The sequence below is a fragment of the Aspergillus saccharolyticus genome (genome assembly GCF_003184585.1).
Source record: "Aspergillus saccharolyticus JOP 1030-1 unplaced genomic scaffold BP01scaffold_26, whole genome shotgun sequence".
Lineage (NCBI taxonomy): Eukaryota > Fungi > Ascomycota > Eurotiomycetes > Eurotiales > Aspergillaceae > Aspergillus > Aspergillus saccharolyticus.
This window is the reverse complement of record NW_020290636.1, coordinates 371,314-392,154: the sequence shown is the minus strand read 5'-3', so window position 1 is coordinate 392,154 and position 20,841 is coordinate 371,314. Positions and strand designations below refer to the sequence as shown.

Genomic DNA, 20,841 nt, shown 5'->3' with positions numbered 1-20,841 from the left:
TGAAAGTTGCCATCCGGGGTGACGGGGGGGGGGGGGGTGGTCTATACTTGTCCTGTGCTGTATACCGGTGAATTGTGCATTGAGCTATTGTTAGATGGCGGGGGATGTCGCTGTAGGCGCAGTGAGTGACTTGCATAAGCTACATATAATGCATGTGAATTACTCCGAAGAAGGGGGCTGTGTGCTATGTGACGTGTCTTAGGGAGGGAGATCGTCTCCAGTTCACTTTGCTATTAGGCTGGATTGTTATGGATAGTAGAGGCGGTCGTAGTCATCTGTCTCAGAACAGCTGAGACCTCATTTGGAAGTACCTCGTGGTGCAATTGTTGAATTGAGTACATGAGTACACCTGGGAAGTCTCATTGAAGTATCTTATAGATTCAGTAATTGGACCGTGCATATGCTTACACTACTTGCATGCAGCAAGGGATTCGGACTTGCCCGACAGAAATTAGATCTTGCGCACTCGCCAAATACACATTCAAATGGTACAATTCTCATCTCGACCAGATGTCAATCAACTCCCCGAGACCACGGCCAAGCCTTCATAGATCTTCTGCTTCACAGCCAGGAAACTCCCTGCACCTTTCCGCCCGGGCACCATCGCTGCTGACTGCGCCGATGCCTCGATCTCAATCCGGCCCGTCGCCGACTTGCGCACGGCCACCATCCCATCAATCAACAGCGTTCCCTCACCCCTGAACTCCGCCGTGTGACCGGCTCCCTGCATGAGCTTGCGCAAGTCCGCCAAACGGAGGTCGCCCACGTGGAGAGGCCGGGTCATGGATCGCGTTCCCGCCGCCATGTTGGCCGGCAGGACATCAAGCAAGGGGTAAATATCGGATTTGTGGGTCGGCGGCGGCGGCGGCGGCGGCGGTGCTGGCTGTGGCGGCTGGGGGTTCGTCGACTCGGCCTCAGAGTCAGTGGCTGTGTTCGTCTCGTCCGGCAGCAGCACCTTTTGCTTCTTGTGCGGGCCCTCCGGATCCTGTTCTGCTGTCGTCTGAGAGACAGACTCAGGCCCCCGAAGCTGGCCCGTCAACGTGACCACACCGAGGCTGCGCACATGCTGCCACTTCAATCGTCGGACCAGGTTGTTGCTCAGCTTGACCATCCATGCGTTCGTATCGACGCTGGCATCGACCGTCTCTCCGTTGACTGGTGTGAAAATTACTGCCGAATCTGCAGATGCGGGCACGTCCACGCCCACCTTAGCTGCAAGCAGCTTGTGGCATTCTTCGGCCAGGGCCGTCGTCTCCTGCTTCATTCCTCCGACCAGGATCAGCTTGCGGGGCTGAATAAGTGGGATGAGCATTTCCAAGCTGCGCTTGTCGTGCAGACCGGTAAAGTCCACAAAAGCGAGGCGCGCGTTGATGGTCAGGCTCGCCTTCTCGTAGACTGCCTTGGCCGGGCCTTCGAACGCCTGACCTTCCTGCTCATCATCGGACGAGCCAGCATCAGCGCCCTCGCCGTCCTCCATCACGCTCAACTCATCGGCTGTGCTGAGATCCTTCTTAGAACCCCCACCTTGTCCGTGATGGCGCTTGCCTCCACTGCCGGACAACCGGCGTCCGTTGGGTCCGCCTTCGTCCCATCTTCGCTTTTGTCCCAGTTTCATTTGGGAGTCAGTCCGACGTTGCTGCATATCGGCCTCTTCACGCTCCTCTGCGCGAAGATACTCCTCGGGTCTGATAAACTCTCCGTACTCATCGCCCCGCTTCCGGGGAGCCACGTAAGGGAACATTCGCTCGCGGCCCTTCTTGCCTCGGACATCGTAGTCGTAGACGTTCTTGCGCCGCAGTAGAATGTTGACACCGAGATCCTCGTCGCTGAGACCAAGCTTGTTGCGGTTGGCATGGGCCAAGGAAGTAGAGAAGTTCAGCACTCTTCCTTGCTGTTCAGTCTCCGAATCTTCGGATGTAGAACTAGATCGGTCGTCAAGGGCGTCCGCGGCGGTGTCAAGGTTTTCTTGTCCTCTTGTTTGAGAGGTGTCCTGCAACTGCCGCTTTGTAGCGAGATACTGTTGATAAAGCATTTGCTCCCCAGAGTCGAGAGGCGCACGGCGCACTTCGGACCATGAGAGCTCCCTTCCACCGCTGTGCACCTGTTCCAACATCTCGCCGTCCGAGCCTTTCTCGAGAGCGACCCCATCCTTCCTTTCTTCGTACCATTCCCAGATCATGCCGCCAAGAGTTTTCCTATGACGACTTTCCTTATGGCCCCCAGTGACATTCTCCTTGTGTAAAGGCTCGGTTAGAAGGAGCAGGTTGTTGGCGCCCTCCGCTACCAGACGGAGCGTCTCCTTTGCGAAGCCCCAGTCCAGCGATGCATCAGAGGCCAGAATGACTTTGGGTGTGCCGTCGTTGAGGATCTTCTCCAGTCGCTTGCGCTTTTCCACAATCTTTAAGTGCTTGAATGTGAACGGACCGACTCCTTTGCCTTCGGCCTTACCTTGCCCACCTGACCGCGGCCCATCGTTGTTCGACTGCGTCTGGCCAGTTGTCGCATCAACACCTTCCGCAGCCTCAAACTCGCGCACAATATTCTCGTCCATCCATTCTAGCATACTTCTAGCAAGTCGCATAGTCGTGTTGGCTTTTCTGCCCGCCATGTACAACCCCGCCGTCCGCAGCACATCGTCGCCCTGAGCAGTGCTCGCGGCGTCGCGCCAGGCGTGCTCGAGCGCATAGACCAGTTCAAGGACACGAGCACTAGTATCCGTCGGGATCAAGACAGTGCCCCCCTTGGCGATAGCGCTGCGAATCATGTCCAGCAGCAGATCATCGCGCTTCTTCCTTCCTCCAGGGAGAGCAAATTTCTCACCTCCCCGGGTACTACAAACGAGCGCCGTTGGCTTGCGCAGCTGCTCAATAACCTCAGTCCCGCTGGCGCCCGAACCGCCGAACCACGCCGCTCCTGCCACAACGCTCTCGCGGGCCTGGTTCCAGTCGACCGCGTAGACAATAGATTCCATCCCATGTTGAATGTGCCATATCGTACCACCCACCGTGTGTCCAGCGTTGTACGCAGTCAAGGTCAGGCCGTCCAGGGGCGGGGAGAAAGGGGAACAGAGCGGTTGGTGAGGTTGTGAGTACTTCAAGGGATGAATCAGTGAGAAATAGCGTGCGATCTCCTCATTGGTAGGAGGTTGAAGCAGGATGCGCCCTGCATGTGTAGGCTTGGGGCTTTCATCCCCTTGTGCGACGGATGCTGCGGCCGAGGCGGCGGAGGTGGATGCCCCTGATTCCGAGATTGAAGCTTTTGGTAGAAAGGTTGCAGCTAGCGGCGAAGACGCATATAGATCTTGCAAAAGTGTGCGACCGAGAGCGATTACAGGACTTGTTGCATATACGGGAATTTGGGTGAACAAAGGAAAAGTCTTGCAGCAGTGGGCAAAGGCACCGATGTGTGCGGGCGTCGCGTGGGTCAAAAGGATCAACGATAGTGTAGGAACGTGTCTTTGTTATTGGAAATGTATGTTAGCCAGAGTGCCGACGTTATGAGAGCGCGCGGAGTTCCTGATAGAGGAGGATTGGCTCACTTTTCCAGTTCCTGCAGGTCAAGAGGATCAAAGGTGTCATCCCAGCCGACATCCACCAGGATCTTTATCCCTCCTTCGAGCTCCAAGATCGACTGTGAAGCCTTTGATGCGGATGACTGCGCACCAAGCAAAGGAGTGAAAGTGAACATCTCGATCGGATCCCGTCACGCGCTGCCTGGGGAGAGCTTCGGCTGTATGAATTGAGTGAGATGGTGTTGTCGCGAGGACGGCTGACGCTTCAATCAAGTCATCGATACGAGATGGCTGAAGCGAGATAAGCTATGTATGAGGAGTCAATGGCATACTCAGGAGGTTTAACCGGACCAAACACACCTAGCGCAGGATTTAGACGTGGTGCCAGTCGAATGTTGTCGCTTTGGAGAGTGCCGACCGATGAAGCCATCGCGGATCGCTGTTTGTCCCGTTTGCATACTCCGCTTTAGTTATGCTTCTTTGTCCCTCTTGTCGTTTGCCTGCTTTACCTGCTTTGCTTCATTTGTTTCCGCACTGCACGACCCCGGGGTAGTAACTTTTAGACACCATACTTTGTCGTGATGAGGGTGCAACTAAGATGACTGTGTTGAACTATCAAGCCCAGATGTACCATTCTTTGTGACAGGGATGCTAGAAGCAATTCTATTACAATCATCTTTCTAGTGCAACATCTTCAAACCATAACATCGAGTTCCAGACCAGAACATTCATTCAAACCATCAGCGATCAACTGCCTGCTAATTCACTATGAACTCAGACAGAGGATGTCCGCAATTGTTATCATTGGCTCCAAATCCATTATCACATGAAAACCCCCGCGTGTTTTTTGAATTCAATGACTGCGATAAGTTATGATAATTAGCGGAATCTTTCTTTGGTCAGCCTACTGCTGGACTTCCTGCCTTACTACTCGTTGCCAGCACTTGAGTGTATCTAAAACCTTGCTCTGCTTCCATATTGTCTTCCATGCTAGCCTACAGAACGATTGCTGGCCCTGCAAGGCCAGCTTCCTGAGGTGGTTCACACATTTCACCTAATGAGCTGCTTGATCAGATTATAACTGAAGTGGTTCATAATGCAGACATGCGGCAGGTATGGCGGAACTTATGTGCACTCTGTCGAGTTCAGTCGTGCTTAGTATGGGGCTGCGAATCGCTGCACTCTACGCTTTTTGGTGCTACCACCCCGACGAAAACCCCGTGCGTTTCATGTCATCGTACCTCCGCGCGCTTGCAAGCAACTCTTTTCCCATGGTAGACTGTGTGCAGCATGTTGAAGTCAAGTATCATTCGTGGCCCATGACCCCCCTTCCCCCACCCCCCCAACCCCCGAGTCAGACCGAAATGCTCTATGGACATTTGTCGAAAATCTGATCTCCGATTGCGGATTCGACTTCTTCGATACCCATATTCGCGGCATGATAGAAGCAGGCAACTCTGAGCTATTGGTGCCACTTATTTTCACACGTTTGCCGAGCGTCGAGAGGCGCTGTGGGCGCACAACCAGTTCTTGCGTTAACTTCTGCGGTGTACAGTTGACCCTCGGGTCCATAGCGCATACAAGGCGTTCCAGCACTTGCAGAGCCTCGCCTTGGAGGCCGAGCCGCGTACAGAACTTTTCTTGATTGAGGATATTTGTCCTGTGATCCGCCTTCCCTGCCTCCGAGACCTGAAGATCGATGGTGTCGTCAAGGAAAGCGCGGCGCTGTTGCTGGGTGGGACTTTAGGGGACTCTCCCATCACAACCATGGCTATTGTTGTTGGAAGGGCAGTGAAATCCAAAGCAGATAACATTGTTGTAGCCCTTCATCACCTGAGGCGTTTACCAGACTGTGCGTGAGGTTTCAGGCATAAAAATATCCTTTGGGACATTCAGTAACGCAGTTTGGCGCGGCATCAAGCGGCATAGAAGAACTCACAAGCATTAGATATCACATCCGATGATGTGTTGTTGATTCGTCGAGGGATTGGCCGCGTCCCTAAGCATCGTTGCGCATGCCCTCCCATGAGCGCATCCCCTTGCCTTACGATCGTCGTCATGTCCGCCGACTTGCTTTTCAGCTGGCAATGTCAACATGAAAACGACGACGAATCCGATGTTCTGCAATATCATCTTCCTCCAGCGTTAGAATATCTCAAGATCGTTGGTGGTCCTCCAATAGTACTGGAGCAGTATTGGGACTTCCGAAGTGAAGATCTAGTCACTAAACTGGCATACCCTGAAGCAGATCATCATCAAGGAGGATAATGTTGCGTACAGCGAGACTGATTTTTGGGAACCGCCTATGGTAATGAGCCGATCTCGGAGCGCGTGTAAGGCAGCCGGTGTGAAACTCCACTTTGAACATATCGGTCAGGAGGAACAGGGCGAATACGATGTAGAGTACGAGTATATGACTGACGGCGATAACTAGTGATCGTGACGATGATTATGTCGGCGACTCGGATCCTTTCGCCAATGGTTCACTTAACTTTTATCGACGAAGGTATGACCTTGCACGAGGGAATCAATTATCGCCGGAGCCGCCCCATTGCGGAGTATTGAGTAGCAAGACAACTCTTCATCAGGTCGTGTCATCTTTCATATTATGAGAGAGTTTGCGCTTTCCTACCAGTAAACGTCGCTGGCTGCCAGAGGGATTGCGGATGAAAGTTTTCGACTACAATATGAAAGGCTCGAACAGTGATTTTTTCTTTTCAAAACTAAATCACCCTCAACCGAAAAGGCCTTACGATGTAGTGTGGGCTGCCTGACTGCTGAGTAGCGATCGATTTGCGAGGAAGAAAGACACATTGGAGCGGACCCGACGTTTGATTTTATGCGCGGATCCGACAACGGTAGGACCAGGTCGGAGCCGATGACGGGATGTGTCCACCACCTTCACTACGAAGTATAAGCATGCGGTTCCGACAAAATGCGGATTCCTAACCTCAAGTCCTTCATCAGTATGTATATAAGCTCTCGATCTGGGCCTCTATGGCTCTGATCTGAATCAACCTATCCCTTCACATATCTAGAACCAGATACCTCTTCGTCACAACACCCCTTGAACCAACATCAGCAAAATGATCCGGCCAGCAATTGTCATCGTCCCGGGTGCCTGGCATCGACCACAGCACTACCGCCGGTTAGTCGAAGGGCTGACCAAGTTCAATTATGAAGCAGTAGGCGTGACAATGCCCTCCGTGGACTCCCGCCCGCCCCTCAGCAGCTGGACCCAAGATGCAGAAGCCATCCGCAAGGTCATCCTCAGCTATCTCGACGCCGGACGCGACGTGACCACCGTGGCTCATTCCTTCGGCGGAGTCCCCATGTCAGAAGCGGTCAAGGGCCTAGGCAAGAGCGCGCGCGCAAGCCAAGGCCTGAAGTCTGGGGTTCTCCGGTTGATGTACATGGCGGCGATGGCACTGCCCGAAGGCCAGAACCACGTCGGACAGATCAAACCTCAGACACCGGAAGAGGAGGAACTCGAGCGGCAGCGGCAAGAGTATCTAGCAAAGCATGGTGGCATGCGTTTCACGGAGGTATAATTCTTGTTCCCTTTCGGCGTATTTTGCTATTGGCCGGCCGATCTGGCTGCTGACCTTGCCGGGTTAGGATGGAGCAATGATTCTGGACAAGGAAGCGGTCCGGGAGGTCTTTTACAGTCGATGCGACCCGGCTGACGTGGAGGAAGCGCTGGACCTGCTAGGATCGTATCCAGTTGGTCCCTTGTCCGTGCCAGTAACTTACACGGCTTATCGAGAGATTCCCAGTACGTATATAGTCTGCGAAAATGATCGGGCTCTGCCGCTATCTGTGCAGGAGAGGATGATTGCCCAGAGCGAGGGACTGCTGCAGGTCGAACGGTGTCAAGAAGGGCATTCCCCGTTCTTGAGCAACCCACAATTCATCGTGGACTGTGTACGCAGAGCTGCTGGAGAGGATGATGTTTAAGACGTGTCTGCAATGACCTTGCCCTGTGCGATAAATTATGCGTGCTGCTTAGTCTCAAGAATGTACCCAACTCTCTCTATAAGATACAGATGCGCAGTACTGAGTAGAAGCAGGAAACTTAGTTCATAAGGACATCTGTTATTGGACAACAAGCAGTAAAGTCAGCAGACTTGACGATGAGTCAGCGCGTGGTGAAATCGCCGCCGGTTCCTCCCAAATGGGCAATTGTCCTTTACTACTATTACTATATCAATCTACATCAATCTACAATCCAACTACAGCACAACTCTGAATGGGGCATTACTCACTTAGCACTGATGCTCGTGTATGCTATCTTTATTATGGACTTATTACCACTGCATCATATCTCATCTGATTCTTCCTTATCTCATTAAGCCAAATAAATGTCCCAGGCGCAAATCTCACGGGTGGTGAAACCCTCATCTTCCACCACCCGGCGTCGCCAAAACACTAGCTGCGACCCATGTCGCCGCTCAAAGCGGCGGTGCGTCTTGCTGTCTGCTACTGAGAATAAATCTGCTCTTCTGTGCACTAATTGTCAACGATTAGGCCACCACTGCACCTTTGACTTTGTAAAGTCCATCTCTTCGCGGCCGAAGAAACTTCAAAAACATGCAACAGGCACTGGCGTCGGGCTATTACACCTCAACCAGTCGCAAATAGTTAATTCAGTAGCTGATACACCTACAATTGGCTCGGCAGATGACTCTGGAATCATTGTTGACTCTTACGATGATGACTTCACATCGTGGCTGAATTTCGACAGTGAGCTGACCCATAGTCTCAGCGCAGACGCCTACGACTCTTCCTCGAACTCATTACTGGATACCATATGCGCAGCGGAAGCACAGCATGGGTACTCTACAATGACAACTTCAGGGTCATCATGGGTAGAGCAGCGTGGTATTTTGGTCCAGCCACAGCCAATATTCGTGGGCAGGACCAAGAATAGCCCGATACACCTTCTGAATTCGAAGCTGGAAGCAACGGTGCTTGACCAGTGTCTTGCTTCAATCTACAACATCATTGTAAGAGACTCTGCGTCAAGGTTTGTGGACTACGAGTGCAATCTTTCTGCTTCGAGTCATCGCTATTACCTCGAAAGTAGATCCTCGCAGACAGGACTTGGTAAGCCGAGCCCTCAGTCTCGACGTTGGCCAGAGCCATCTTAGGAATACCAGGACTCATATAAGAATCTAGAAGGTGCCGACGAGGATCAATTCACCCAATCCGCAACAGCCACAACTACGGGGACCCAATTTCCGAGGATGACAATGCTGGGTGTTGTTCGTTTTCTGGATCACTTCAGTCATCTTTACGGCAACAGACTCGGCACCACAGCTCGGAAACAGGCAGACACGGCTCTCAAAGCAGTGCTTCGAGCATTCTCCTTACAATGGCTGCCCGCATCTCGTCCCTCATCGGAAGTATCATCGGCAGGACAGGACGCAGGCCGTGATGCTCTCATTGACACATTCCACCACGCCTGGATGGAGGCACGAACACTTATTCAAGGCAGTCTGTCGATCCTGTCATTTCGGTTGGTCTGTGCTATTCTTCTCTTCGACGGTATTGTCATCCCGTCCAAAGCACATGGCGGGTCAGGGGGGACGACTGTCAGTATGCATGAATTTCTGAACATCGGTTTGCAAAAGCTGTCCCGCGTAGACGATCTTGTACGGAAGTATTGCTGTCAATTGGGACCCACCTCACTTTACGGAACCCTTTTTCATTCCAGTCTGGACATCCTTCGCTGGGGAGGGTACATCCGCGACATTGGAGCGGCTCTCTTTACAGATCACCGGTGCAAGCTTCCTGAACTTTCCAGCTCAACTACAGGTCAGTCCTTTCATTTACTCCGTGTCTTGGTTCCACTTAGGTTCCACTTCAGCAATCCGGCTAAGAGAAAAACGTACAGTGTCTCCTGAAATCAATCCATCATTACCATTCCCGATTAAAGATACACACCACATGGTCTTGGATGGCACTATTCCCCGTATCTATCGCATGGCCGTAGCTAGAGCCTTCTTCATCTGGCAAAGGATCACCAAGGTCAAATATCTTGTCCAATCCACCATCCACGATAACAGCCACTCGGTCCCGTTCCCAACCCTAACTTTCATCACAACGACCATGACCATGGTAGACGAATACAACAATACCCTCCGCCCCTTCATGTCGCAATCCATGGAAAAATACGCCGATCTCTCCACCGAGTTCGAGATCTACGCATGTATGCCATTCGAACCAAAGAATCCCACCTCCAATCCCATACTAATCGCACCCTTCCCTCTATCTACATACCATCTCAACTAACCCGTCCCCCTCTTCCTTCACCACCAGTGTCCGTCCTCACATTCTGGAACCTCGGAACCCTCATCCTCGCCCGAACCCTAACTCCTCTACTACTCCACCCTCCCGACAATCGCTCATCCCACGACACCATCACAGCAGCCCAGCTCCAAGCTCTCCAGAGAACCGCCGTCATCTCCATCGCTCAAACAATCGAACGCACGCTCACGCAACCGTCGACGCACGACACATTCAACCTACAGAACGGACTAAGCGCAGACCTCCCCCTCCTCGCCTATCACATCACACCGTCACTAGTGGTTCTAGCCCTTCGTCTGGCGATTGAGACGAGTATCGAGCTTTGGCTTGGCGTGGAATCAGGGGCAACTCATAATGCTGGTAGCGGTGGTAATGATGATGACGACGTCTGGCAGAAACGGGTGGATGTTCTAGTCAAAGGGCTTTTGTCGTTGGAGGTGACGATTGGCGGATCGCAGGCGGTGGGCCCGGTACTGGATGCTCTATTGCGGAAGTATGGAGATGTGGTGTCTGAGTGTTGGACTTGCGAATTCAGTACCTGATTTTCGCTGGTATACTATCAGCCTTGGATGTAAGAGAAGCGTTCAGCCTCTGTAGAATAGAATTCTCCGCTCTCGCTCTCTCTTTCCGGGGAGAAGACTTAGAATGATCCCTCAAGTGACATTCAACTCATATAACATAATACAACCTCATAAAAGTAAGGTTCCACTTAAATTTTATAACGAAGACCAGGGACTAAACATGACTACACATTCAACCAAGAGAAAAACCAGAACTAAAAACCAAACCAGCGATCCACAACCCTTTCACAGCAGACCATCTGTTCGAACTAAAGACTTCCCAGCTTCAGCATATCAGCCAGTCAGCCAGTCACTGACTCGCATGAATACCTACTTCCACAGAGTAACCTCTTCAATCCTTGGCACTAATCCTCTTACTCCTTCTTGGCTTCTTCGCTGTCTTCGGAAAACTTCCGTAATTGACTGTATCGACCTCATCGTCAACCTTCTTATTCCTCTTCCGCGCCTTCTTCGGAGCTGGAGCTGGAGCCTCAGCTGGATCTTGAGCCGGATCTGAGGCCGCCGCATCTGGAGCCGTCGAAGCAGCCTTCGCGGCCTTCGGCGCCCTCCCACGCTTCTTCTTCTTCTGCGTCGCAGCTGCAGCCTCCGGCGCGACGAGTTTCCCAGGAAACCGAGGCAACTGATCGATCTGCCCATTAATCCCAATCTTGGAACGATCCTCCACCACGCAACCGGACCACATTCTCATCCGCCGCTGGATCCGGTTAGGGAAAAATCTCTCAGCATTTTCCGCGAGATAACTGATTGCCTGCTCGAGTTCCTCATCCTTGTACTTGGAGCTAGTCTGCGGTCCTGACTGGGCTGGCGCCCTGGGTATCTTTCTCGGAGGCAGGAGGGTAAAATGGGCTGACTTGCGTGCTGTTGGTCTTGGTTCTTCACCTTCTTTTGGTTTTTCCCTGGATGGCCCGATTCCCCTTACTGCTCCGCCTTCTTCGCCTGGTTCGAGCGGCATGGTGGGCGAAGTCGGCCCCCGGTGCAACCCTTCCAGCTCTGCCTCGCCTGGCTCGTATCCCGGGGGATGCTGCGGGGTATGACTACTCATCTCTTCCTTGACTTCCGGGCTAGGGTTTGAATTCGCGGCTTGACTAGAAGAAAATTCGTTCTCCTTGCTCTGGTCTTCTTCATCCATATCTGTCCCATACTTGTCTTCGTACTCTTCGTCATCGTCACTGGGCTGTTCCGGAGCAGGCCCTGTCGCTTCCGCGTCTTTCGGCGTTGTTTGTCTTATTGGGTTTGGCGGCGCAGCAGGCTGTCTTACTAGATTCGCCGACGCAATCTGTCTTGCCGGGGCTTCCAGTGGTTCCCGTCTGACGATTTCTTCTGATACGGACACTGCAGTCCTAGCTGTAACTGAATGACAGAAATTGTCCCATATTGGGTCAGTCAGTTAAGATTGCGAAAAATCACGTGTGAGCACTGTGAAGAGCTTGGATGTTGGTCTTACGTGGTTGTGACTGCTGCACCAGTTCCGCGTGAACTTGCTTCGATGAGTTCGCTCGGTGAACAATGTATTCGGCCCTCCTTCCTCGATCTAAATGTGATGGCAGAGGGGTTAGCGTCTCGCGGAGTATAGTTACACTAGAGTGGATAAGGGAAGCAGGAATGCAAGGATGCAAGGGGTGTCTCGTGAGGAATGTGAGTAGGCTCTTTCGATTCTAACGCGGGCAATGAAAAGCAAAATGATTCAAGAAGCAAGAAATTGAAAGTAATCGACAAAAAGACCACAGAACAAACTGAAAATAGTGTTTTTATCCATCCCTGTATCCAAATTGGGACACAGGGGAAACGGTTTGCCAGTGATCCAGCTGAGAGTATCCTCAATTACACGTGCTTCTTATCGCAGGATCTTGAATGCATACAGAAACAGACAAAGAAACATCGCCAGAAGCAAGATGATGATCACAAACCAAAGCCACTTATACTCACTTATGGAGGAGGTCACTGCGTCCTCCGGCGCTGAAGGAGGCGTTTCGCCGGGGAGATAATTGCGCGCTGATGCGGCCGATCCCGGCTTTGAAATCAGCATGGGGCGATTGTACCAATTATATTGCGGACTGCCAGTCTCCGGAATGGCTTCCTGTCTCTTCAAAGGCGGTCGAGGATTGGGAGGCATTGGAAGTCGTGGAAGAGGATCCTCTTTTTCTTCCACAACAGGATTTGGGAATCGCTGCCGGATATAATCTCTGGCTTCTTCCCTGAATCTGGGATTGCCTAATGCCTCACGGAGCGCGTCATAGGCATACCTGTACAAAGCTTGGTTATCTTGCTCATGCGGAGGAGGATCGAAACTCCAACAAAGGACTTCTGCGCCACTGGAGACGGGCATCATCGAATCAACACGTCTCTCCTCGAGACCTTTTTCGTCAGGGGAAATCGCCTCCTCGTGAAATTCCATTGACGGTGCTGGCACTATTAACCAACGCGGCGGGCTGTTTCGTCTGCCGAAACGGATTCTGTAGTTCAGGCCCGGCAGTTCCGAGGCCTCTTCATCCATAGGTTTCCCATTTTTTGCATCATACCTCCAACTCGGAGCTGAAGGGGAAGTCAATTTGCTTGGCTGTTCTGGTGGCTTTTCCGCCATTGTGACACTGTTCCTGTTCAGCACTGCATTGAACAAGCGCAGATGGGCCCAGCACGGATAATCGGCCTTATACTTACCAAGATCAGCCTCTTTAGGCAATTACAGAGAGAGCAGATAATCACTGATGGACAATGCTGGCGGTTCGATAACTGCAAGGTTCAGTCAGTATGGCCGGAAAAGAACCTAGGCAGGTCAAAGTGCCTTATTATCCATAGTGGGCAAAATACCTTATGTATGAGTTGGGTGAGCTCCTTTCGCCTGCGCGCGAAAGCCCCTCAGCAGCAGGGGGTGGTTGGATGAAACAAAGAACGTCTTCAGAACCCTTTCAATTTCTATTCGTTAGTTCATCCAAGGATCGAAGCCAGTAGGGCGTAAACAACGCGACTCCGATTTCTTTGTTGACTTCGTGGATAGTACCTCAGTGGTGCAAATGGAGCAATGCTGATTTCGTACGAGAACACAACAAGCTAGCTTGCTCTGCTTTGCGATGTTAGTCGAACTGATGTTCATTGAGACTAAGGCAGCTTCAGAGAGCATCATGTACTCACGCTGATCCTTCTCCCATGTCAGTTGTCGGTGTGTGCAGCCCGTGTGTGAAGACACAATACAGGTAGCCGCAAAGCTTTGGTCAGAGCCCAATGCATACCCAGTCCCTTGATGACGGCACCAGCAAGAAAAAAGCAAAACAAGTCCCAGAGCCTAACACGCGTAACCTTTCTTCTCGAGCCGAAGCTAGGTGCGGGGGGTAGATTCACAGGACTACCGATGATGACCTTCAATGTCGAGGGGGCGGGGGAAACACGCGATGGAATAAACGGTTGATAACGTCAAAGGAATCTTTCCTTGATCTTCTCGTATCACACTTCTTCTTTTCCTGGCGATGGCCCTGATGGCGGTCGCTCTTTTAAAGCTCAAATTTGCTGGTCCTTGGGTTTTCTGGAATTCTTGCCTTGGAAGAGTTATCGAACGCGAGTGGTATTCTTGAGCGTAATGAGGCCTAATCGAGTTCTCATCATTTATCCTCATCTGTTCGATCGCGAGGTTGAAAGAACAGATCAAGTCGCAAGCCGCAGGAAAGATCAACAAGAGATGTGCGAAGTGCATTCTTCGGAGGATTCCCCATTGCACCATTGGATAATTGCACAGCTGTCCCGGTGCGCCGTTGATTCTGGGGCGTTTGGAATGTAGGTTCATCATAAGTCGACCTGATGTCTTTGTTTGCTTGCTTGCTAGCTTGCTTGCTTGCTTGCTTGCTAGCTTGCTTGCTTGCTAGCTTGCTTGCTTGCTAGCTTGCTTGCTAGTGAACTGTGGGGATCCTAATCTCTTTTCTTGAAGATTTCTCAGAAAACGTGTGATTGAGGAAAAGAGAAGGATCTTGGAGTTGTTCGGAGAAAGTTGAAGAAGCCCAAAGTGACACCGGGTGGTGATGCTCCTTTCCCACTAGTAGGAGGCTATCATCTTGATTGATTATTGCATTATGTCACCCCAGTCCTGGCGAACATGTTTTCTCACATTCCTCACCTGGGGAGCTGGGGGTGGCGGCTTCGGTGTTTGGATGGAGTCGGGTTCAATCATGAGCCCATTAGTAACTACTACGTTACATTTAAATGAGCAAAGGCGAATATAAATAGCTGAACGGGTCACCTGCACGGAAGATCTGCTCTCAGCTTTCTCCTCGGCCTCATTTGGTCTGTACGGGAGATCCAGCCTATCTTACGTCCTGGAAGCGCAAATCAATTCAACACGATAGACTCGCAAAAATATTGTGAAGGGTAAAGTACATTATTTGCAATTCAGTTCGCGATACATAATCATAGCAACCGGCAACGGCTATTCGCGAGACCCTGCCGGTATGCTTGTCCTATGGAAATATACTCAGGAGCAATAGAGCATGATCTGCAGCTCCTGTCGCACCAATGCCTGGCTTCAATGCAGACACATTATTGCCAGTATCTGGGTTCATCAAACACGTGGTACCGGTGGCCACGCACACCTTGCCCACGGAACAGGTCTGGGAATTGGCGGCCCTTGGGGACCATCTCTTCGGGAATACGCAGCTCATTCTCAGGCTCCGGCTCCCCGATCACAAACTTGCCGACCTGTCACAAGATATATGTTAGATTGAATCAAGTTACAATTGTTGATGAACAGAGCTTACCTGAATCTCTGTGTCGGTGATCGAGTCCCGACTGATACGGGCATAGCCTGTTCTCTTCAGTTTCTTGTAGAGGATGTACTCGCACCATCTGTCCCAGTCGGTCGGATCAATATCCTTCATGCCACTGGTCTCGCTCACATAGGTGTTGTAGTTGCCTTCAAGCGGCTTGGTAACCAGATAACTTAACAAAACCATAGGGCGATCAGATGAGCCCATCAGGTTAGACAAATATTCAGACTGGAGGCGACGATCTTCAGGATCTTCTTCCTGGCCTGAGTGGAACACAACGACGTCGACCAATTCCCCATACATATCGAGCGTGGCGTGAATGGCAGGAGCAAGTTCACCAACAGGGGAGGGGAGAAGATGGTGTGTAGAGTTGACAATCGGGAACTTGGACAGCAGAGCAGATCCCCACGTGTGTTTGTTGGGACCAGGTCCAAAATCGGCGTACATGCCAAGGTCATCTGCCAGGAATTGCGTAATATCACGGTTACCCATGATAATACGTTGATTGTCGGATTCGAGCAGGCCGATCACGTCAAGTTCCAGTTCCTGTATCACATCACGCATGCGTCTCTCAGATGCCCACATGTCATTGTCCAAGCCGAAGTGAACTGTCCAGATGCCAAGAGTGGCAACCTTGTCTTCTTTGTGATAGGGAGTGTAGTCATTTGTGGGGAATCGAAGGTATGCAATTGAGATGGACAGAAGCTGGAGTGCCGCAAGGACATATATGAAGTAGGAGCGCTGTCTCTTGCCGTTGGGGCTGACGATCTTGCTCCGTGAGTTATGCGAGCTTGAGACTGCAGCAGAAAAGACACCAGCACCAATGCACAACATCGTGGTGATCATGATCCAGTCAGTGTGTTCTCTCACCAGGTAGCCACCAGGGACGAAGGCGTAGGCAACGACCCAGACATGGAACAACACAAGAATCATATAAACAAAGAAGCCGAGACCAAAAGTGGCCGCCGGTGAGTGCCGAACAGCGGAAGAGATGAGAATCGGGGCCACTGCGAGCAGATAAAAAGCAAGAACAAGAGCTCCATAGAACCCAGTCCAGTGGCTGTAGCAGGTGAGGAAGGCAGCTCCGAGAGAACCGAGCCCATATGCCGTCCAACTCCCAGCCCCGGCAGGATAGAAAAGACCATAGACAAGGCCGGCGCCCATAGCGAAAATGGTGAGGGCACCGTGAGGAGCCGCAATAGGGCCCCTCACAGGAAACCCCTCCCAGACCCAGGCAATCATGGTACTGGAGTCAGAAAGCAGGTAATGCATCGCGAAGACTAATGCTCCAATTCCCAAGCCAGCCGGAAACCAGGAACCTTTCTTGCCGCTCGAGGGCAGGTAATCACCTCCACTAGTCGCAGGTCTTCTATAAGATCGCAAAACAGCCAAGATGGCGAGCAGAAGCCCAATCTTGTTCCATCCGCCATTCTCGGCATGCATGATGGGCCAGACCGGATTGTTCGTAGTGCAGGCGAATTTGGCAACGCTTGACATGATCAGACCGGTACCCCACGCAAAGATCCGCGACTCTAGCCTGGCATTATTTCCACGCTCAGCGTAGAGAGTGGCCGCCCATGTCATACAGCTGCAAATGACGCTGAAAGAGGTCAAAAAGAGCCTGTTGGCAGGATCCTGAATCTTGTACGCGAGCAGTCCGGATAAAGAAAGAAGATGGAACAGGCGAGGGTTCTTAACCACCGCAGATTTCAGAGCCGGGATCGCGAGAAGAATGGGGGACAAATACGAGACGATGGCAGCCTCATATCCCGAGATGCCCATGTGCCAGAGAGGGAAGTCTACCCGCAATCAGCTATGCACAGTTCAGAGGGGCTTCGAGACCTGTCACTTACACCAGACGAGAACAGGAAGAGCAGTGCAAAGGGTCCAGAAGATGAACTACATTTTGTCAGTAACGGTCTCCGAACGGAAGTCAACAGCAAGAGATCTTTACCCCGTTGTAGACTTCTGCAGCCGCATCGATGACCTCAGTCCAGAAGAATCCCTCGCCAAAGGTGTTGCCGACCGGCTTGCCCTTCCTAACTACGAGTCAATTGCAATGGTCTGTGAAATTGTTGAAGAACAGACTATACACACTCTTTTTCCAGGACCGAGTCCGCAGTGGTCTTCAACTGCCTAGATGGTTTTCCAAAAAGCTTAGATCCCGTCTTCCAAGTGCACCACAACCGACTTCTTTTTGGCAACTGTACATTTCTCTCTCCATGTTCCTCGTGATTCATTTTGGAAGCCACTGTACATACCCTCTGCTGACCCCCTTGACATCCCGGACAACAATCTCGAACGCTTCAAAGTCAAGCGCGGTAATCGCGTCAAATCCCACGTCGAACAGAATGAGCGACCACTCGAAAAAGGCGTATTTCGTATAAGCTTGGCGAAGTTAGACATAAGCCGGGTAAATTCCGAGTCGACAGGAGACTTACCTCCGGGAACCTTGTGCACTTTGTGCTGAATGAAGTAGTAGATCAATGGCACCAGGGTACCAAAGAACAAGCCGGCGAAGATCTTCCGATACTTGACAGCCCGGCGGTTGTTCGGGCTCAGCGCAAGACAGCCGAGGGTCCAGGGCAGAGTTGCTACCAAGTACGAGATCATGAAAATATCGTGCCAATCGTGATCATCGGTTGAGGTAACGTATGTCCACCCTCCACATGTGAACGTCCGAAACAATCCGACACCAGCAACCAGTTTGGGAAGAGCGGAGTTCGGGCGAGCCGTGAGGAGGTACCACAGGAAGACAAGCGCGAACCGAGGCCCGGAGGTTATAGCAATGAATACTTGAAAGAAAGACCGTTCAGGATATCGGTCGCCGATAGTCGCTGAGACGGAAGGAAACCATTCATCGGGATAGCCATAGTGTTCGTTCTGGACGATCTTGTGGAAATGCAAGGACATCCCCACCACTAGAGCACTGAGAAACGCCGTGTAGGCGACGGCAGTGTGAGTCCATGAAATCCACTTTCCGTTGATCTATGTCAAATTTTCCATTAGAGATTAAAGGGCGACAATCTTTGAACTGGAGAGGACACTAACCGCCACGACGGCATCCCCATCTTTGTATCTGGGTGCCATGGTAAGGCAAGAGAATACCGGACTCGGGCTCCGGTCAATAACGCAATTGAAGCAGGATTAGAAGAATGTCTAATGAATTTAATGTAACGAGCGGCATGAAATGTTGTATGAAGAAAAAGAAGAAAGGAAAAGAGAAAGTCAAAGTCGGTCGGGGGAAAGAAAACAAGTAAGTCGAACAGGAACCCCCCTGAGGTAAGATGGACTGAATCGATGGATGGGGATGGGATGAGGCTCGGCAACACGCGGGCGCGCCAATCTCACTAGTGCCGGAATAGGCAGGCGGCCAGGGACAACCACTGCAACAGACAGTCGGAGATCTCGTGCGGGATGCCGACCACTTTTTTTTTTGCCCATGTTATTCTGACAGTTTTGCGAACTGCTTTTGAACGCTCTGAAACGTTCTAGCCCATCACAACCATGTCGAACGCTACTGACAAAGCGCGCTTTTACCTGGAGAAGTCAGTGCCGGAGCTTAAAGAATATGAGCAAAAAAAGATCTTTTCCAAGGTACCTATCCCAAACCGCCCCTCGGTAATCTGAGTCGCGACCGCAAAACTTATGCAACCCGCCATTCGAAATTTAGGAAGAAATCTCGGCGATTGTGAAGAAGAGATCTGATTTCGAGCATAAACTCAATGCTCGCGGTGCCCTGCCCTCCGACTTTGTACGATATGCGCAATATGAAATGAACTTGGATAGCTTGCGACGGAAGAGGGTGAAGCGCTTGGGTATCAAGATGGCAGGCCACACCGGACAGCGGAGGATTTTCTTCATCCTGGATCGTGCGACACGCAAATTTCACGGTGATCTCGGCTTGTGGATCCAATACATCGAATATACCAGAAAGCAGAAGGCCTACAAGAAGCTCTCGAATATTCTCACGGATGCCTTGCGACTACACCCCACCAACGTTGATCTGTGGATATATGCCGCACAGTACCAAGTGGAAGAGCACGCTGATATGACACAGTCTCGAAGCTACATGCAGCGCGGACTGAGATTTTGCAAGAGCTCAAAGAAGTTATGGCTTACTTATGCGAAGCTGGAGATGATCTACATCGCCAAGCTCGTTGCTCGACAGCGGATTCTGGGGCTTGACAAGCCTATCAAGGCCTCCAAGGAAGAACCTCTAGACGATATGGATGGAGATATGATCAGGCTGCCAACAATCACCGGAGAGGACATCAATCCCAGCGCCGAGAATGAGAATGACGTGGATGAAGCAGCGCTGGAAACCCTTAATTCGACACCTGCCCTGAGCGGCGCAATCCCACTTGCCATTTTCGAAACAGCCATGAAGAATTTCAGCAATGATGACAGATTCGGCCATGAGTTCTATGATATGGCAGCTGAGTTCGAAGACCTGCCGTGCCTGCGCAAGATTCTGGAACATGTGGTCGATTCTCTGCAGAAAGCGAAGCCCGACAGTCCCCATACGCTCATATGTTATATCAAGCTCCCTACAGCAGGAGTCCACGTCACTTCACCCGAGTTCCCACGTGCTTTCGGAACATCCTTTGGTCGTCTCACGGCTTACCGCAACAGTCCCTCCGTCGCCAAGGAGGTCATTAGTTGGTTGCAACCACTCGCGAAGACCGAAGGCCTGGATCCTTCATTGCAAAAGGCTCTGCTTGCCACCATTCACAATGCGGAGCGAGTCGTTGAGGAACTTTAGGTTTTATACGTTGTGATAGAAGTGAGTTGCTGGCGTTAACGGAGTGATCATCTGCAGGCTGCGTTAGCAGGCAGAAGGAGGGGTAATGGAAAAGTTAGCATCATTCTAGTCGTCGTTACTGCCTCGTCTGCTACTCTTTTTGCTGCTGAGAAATTTCTTTGATTTGATACGAGCCTCGTTCGCCGCCTTTTGCCTGTATAGCGTCTGTTAGCTGCGAGTCGCACATTGTTTCATAAATGACCAAGCATCTCTCCGGCATGCATACAATTTTTGGACTCGGTCCTTTTGTTCTTGCGATGTTTCTCCAGGGATAGCATCCACTGCTGTCCGTTTGATGAGCTGGTTGAGCTTATCATAACACGACTCCACGTTCTCATTCCGTTTGCGAGACTCTTCTGACTGAATGACCAGACTGCGGGTCCTTGGTGCGATGTAGTGGGTAGCTTGCAGCGGGGAATGCAAGATCCGGGGCACCAGCGGGAGTAAGGAATCCAGAGGCACCTTGAGTGTGGCTTTCGAATTGACCCTGTTCAAATCCATCAAGGTAAAATGCGTCAGCCCGACAATACTTCAGTCCTTCCACTTGTATGCCTGGATTGGCTGGTGGGTGGGAACAGACTTGTTCACGTTTTGACCGCCCGGACCGCCCGAACGACTGAATGAGATCTCGCAGATGTCCCGCGGGATTGTGTTGGAGCCGAAGCCAGCCAGCCATTGACGCGCAGCAGTCAACTCCTCCTCCGAATTGTGGTCATCATCTCTGGCTGCGGCATGCTTTCTGGAAGAAAAGAGTCTTCTTGCGATGGTGGGGCTCGAAATTTGGGATAGGAGGAGCGAACGTTGGCGAAGAGGAGGGACCTGACCGAGGAGACTACGGGAAGAATTATGGATGAACGTGGTAGCCATGACCGAATTGACCATTTAAGT

At 51.5% G+C, this 20,841-nt stretch overlaps 8 protein-coding genes across 8 annotated transcripts; 3 read left to right on the top strand and 5 right to left on the bottom strand.

Annotated features, from left to right (window-relative positions):
• Window positions 1-360: 360 nt before the first annotated feature.
• Window positions 361-3,892, bottom strand: BP01DRAFT_323313 (cleavage polyadenylation factor subunit CFT2). The gene is made up of 3 exons (XM_025572788.1): window positions 3,872-3,892; window positions 3,539-3,817; window positions 361-3,455 (listed from the first exon to the last, which is right to left on the bottom strand). Exons 2-3 carry the CDS (start codon window positions 3,685-3,687, stop codon window positions 518-520), a joined length of 3,087 nt encoding a protein of 1,028 aa, XP_025429570.1. The 5' UTR covers window positions 3,688-3,817; window positions 3,872-3,892; the 3' UTR covers window positions 361-517.
• Window positions 3,893-6,597: 2,705 nt separating this feature from the next.
• BP01DRAFT_344729 (alpha/beta hydrolase) lies at window positions 6,598-7,551 on the top strand (the record flags this gene model as incomplete). The annotated part of the gene is made up of 2 exons (XM_025573571.1): window positions 6,598-7,056; window positions 7,130-7,551. The coding sequence occupies 2 exons, from the start codon at window positions 6,598-6,600 to the stop codon at window positions 7,466-7,468; spliced, it is 798 nt and encodes a 265-aa protein (XP_025429569.1). The 3' UTR covers window positions 7,469-7,551.
• A 604-nt stretch (window positions 7,552-8,155) lies between these two features.
• Window positions 8,156-10,362, top strand: BP01DRAFT_424862 (uncharacterized protein; the record flags this gene model as incomplete). Its single annotated transcript, XM_025579722.1, has 4 exons — window positions 8,156-8,617; window positions 8,690-9,328; window positions 9,408-9,722; window positions 9,833-10,362. The coding sequence occupies exons 1-4, from the start codon at window positions 8,356-8,358 to the stop codon at window positions 10,360-10,362; spliced, it is 1,746 nt and encodes a 581-aa protein (XP_025429568.1). The 5' UTR covers window positions 8,156-8,355.
• A 1,965-nt stretch (window positions 10,363-12,327) lies between these two features.
• On the bottom strand, window positions 12,328-13,133 carry BP01DRAFT_393416 (uncharacterized protein; the record flags this gene model as incomplete). The annotated part of the gene is made up of 2 exons (XM_025578236.1): window positions 13,060-13,133; window positions 12,328-12,989 (listed from the first exon to the last, which is right to left on the bottom strand). A coding segment is annotated over exon 2 (654 nt), but the record flags the coding sequence as incomplete, so codon positions are not given.
• A 268-nt stretch (window positions 13,134-13,401) lies between these two features.
• On the bottom strand, window positions 13,402-14,314 carry BP01DRAFT_101530 (uncharacterized protein). The gene is made up of 2 exons (XM_025570243.1): window positions 13,531-14,314; window positions 13,402-13,462 (listed from the first exon to the last, which is right to left on the bottom strand). Exon 1 carries the CDS (start codon window positions 14,177-14,179, stop codon window positions 13,742-13,744), a length of 438 nt encoding a protein of 145 aa, XP_025429566.1. The 5' UTR covers window positions 14,180-14,314; the 3' UTR covers window positions 13,402-13,462; window positions 13,531-13,741.
• Window positions 14,315-14,736: 422 nt separating this feature from the next.
• BP01DRAFT_358561 (putative integral plasma membrane protein) lies at window positions 14,737-18,431 on the bottom strand. The gene is made up of 8 exons (XM_025575467.1): window positions 18,201-18,431; window positions 17,591-18,137; window positions 17,411-17,537; window positions 17,247-17,285; window positions 17,104-17,188; window positions 17,003-17,048; window positions 15,141-16,948; window positions 14,737-15,081 (listed from the first exon to the last, which is right to left on the bottom strand). Exons 1-8 carry the CDS (start codon window positions 18,237-18,239, stop codon window positions 14,923-14,925), a joined length of 2,850 nt encoding a protein of 949 aa, XP_025429565.1. The 5' UTR covers window positions 18,240-18,431; the 3' UTR covers window positions 14,737-14,922.
• Window positions 18,432-18,596: 165 nt separating this feature from the next.
• On the top strand, window positions 18,597-20,236 carry BP01DRAFT_323303 (snoRNA-binding rRNA-processing protein UTP6). The gene is made up of 2 exons (XM_025572786.1): window positions 18,597-18,746; window positions 18,823-20,236. The coding sequence occupies exons 1-2, from the start codon at window positions 18,657-18,659 to the stop codon at window positions 19,912-19,914; spliced, it is 1,182 nt and encodes a 393-aa protein (XP_025429564.1). The 5' UTR covers window positions 18,597-18,656; the 3' UTR covers window positions 19,915-20,236.
• Window positions 20,020-20,820, bottom strand: BP01DRAFT_300780 (peptidyl-tRNA hydrolase domain protein; the record flags this gene model as incomplete). Its single annotated transcript, XM_025572007.1, has 3 exons — window positions 20,020-20,107; window positions 20,180-20,440; window positions 20,498-20,820. The coding sequence occupies 3 exons, from the start codon at window positions 20,818-20,820 to the stop codon at window positions 20,020-20,022; spliced, it is 672 nt and encodes a 223-aa protein (XP_025429563.1).
• Window positions 20,821-20,841: the final 21 nt, after the last annotated feature.

Excerpts from the sequence above, each read along its gene's own strand:
- BP01DRAFT_323303 (XM_025572786.1), top strand. The coding sequence starts at position 18,657 with ATGTCGAACGCTACTGACAAAGCGCGCTTTTACCTGGAGAAGTCAGTG. Across the intron at positions 18,747-18,822 it reads AAAAAAAGATCTTTTCCAAG|GAAGAAATCTCGGCGATTGT; the intron begins GTACCTATCCCA and ends TTCGAAATTTAG.
- BP01DRAFT_358561 (XM_025575467.1), bottom strand. The coding sequence starts at position 18,239 with ATGGCACCCAGATACAAAGATGGGGATGCCGTCGTGGCG. Across the intron at positions 18,138-18,200 it reads ATGGGGATGCCGTCGTGGCG|ATCAACGGAAAGTGGATTTC; the intron begins GTTAGTGTCCTC and ends AATTTGACATAG. Across the intron at positions 17,286-17,410 it reads GTCAAGGGGGTCAGCAGAGG|GCAGTTGAAGACCACTGCGG; the intron begins GTATGTACAGTG and ends AAAACCATCTAG.
- BP01DRAFT_323313 (XM_025572788.1), bottom strand. The coding sequence starts at position 3,687 with ATGTTCACTTTCACTCCTTTGCTTGGTGCGCAGTCATCCGCATCAAAG. Across the intron at positions 3,456-3,538 it reads GACCTGCAGGAACTGGAAAA|ACACGTTCCTACACTATCGT; the intron begins GTGAGCCAATCC and ends CCAATAACAAAG.
- BP01DRAFT_101530 (XM_025570243.1), bottom strand. The coding sequence starts at position 14,179 with ATGATGAACCTACATTCCAAACGCCCCAGAATCAACGGCGCACCGGGA.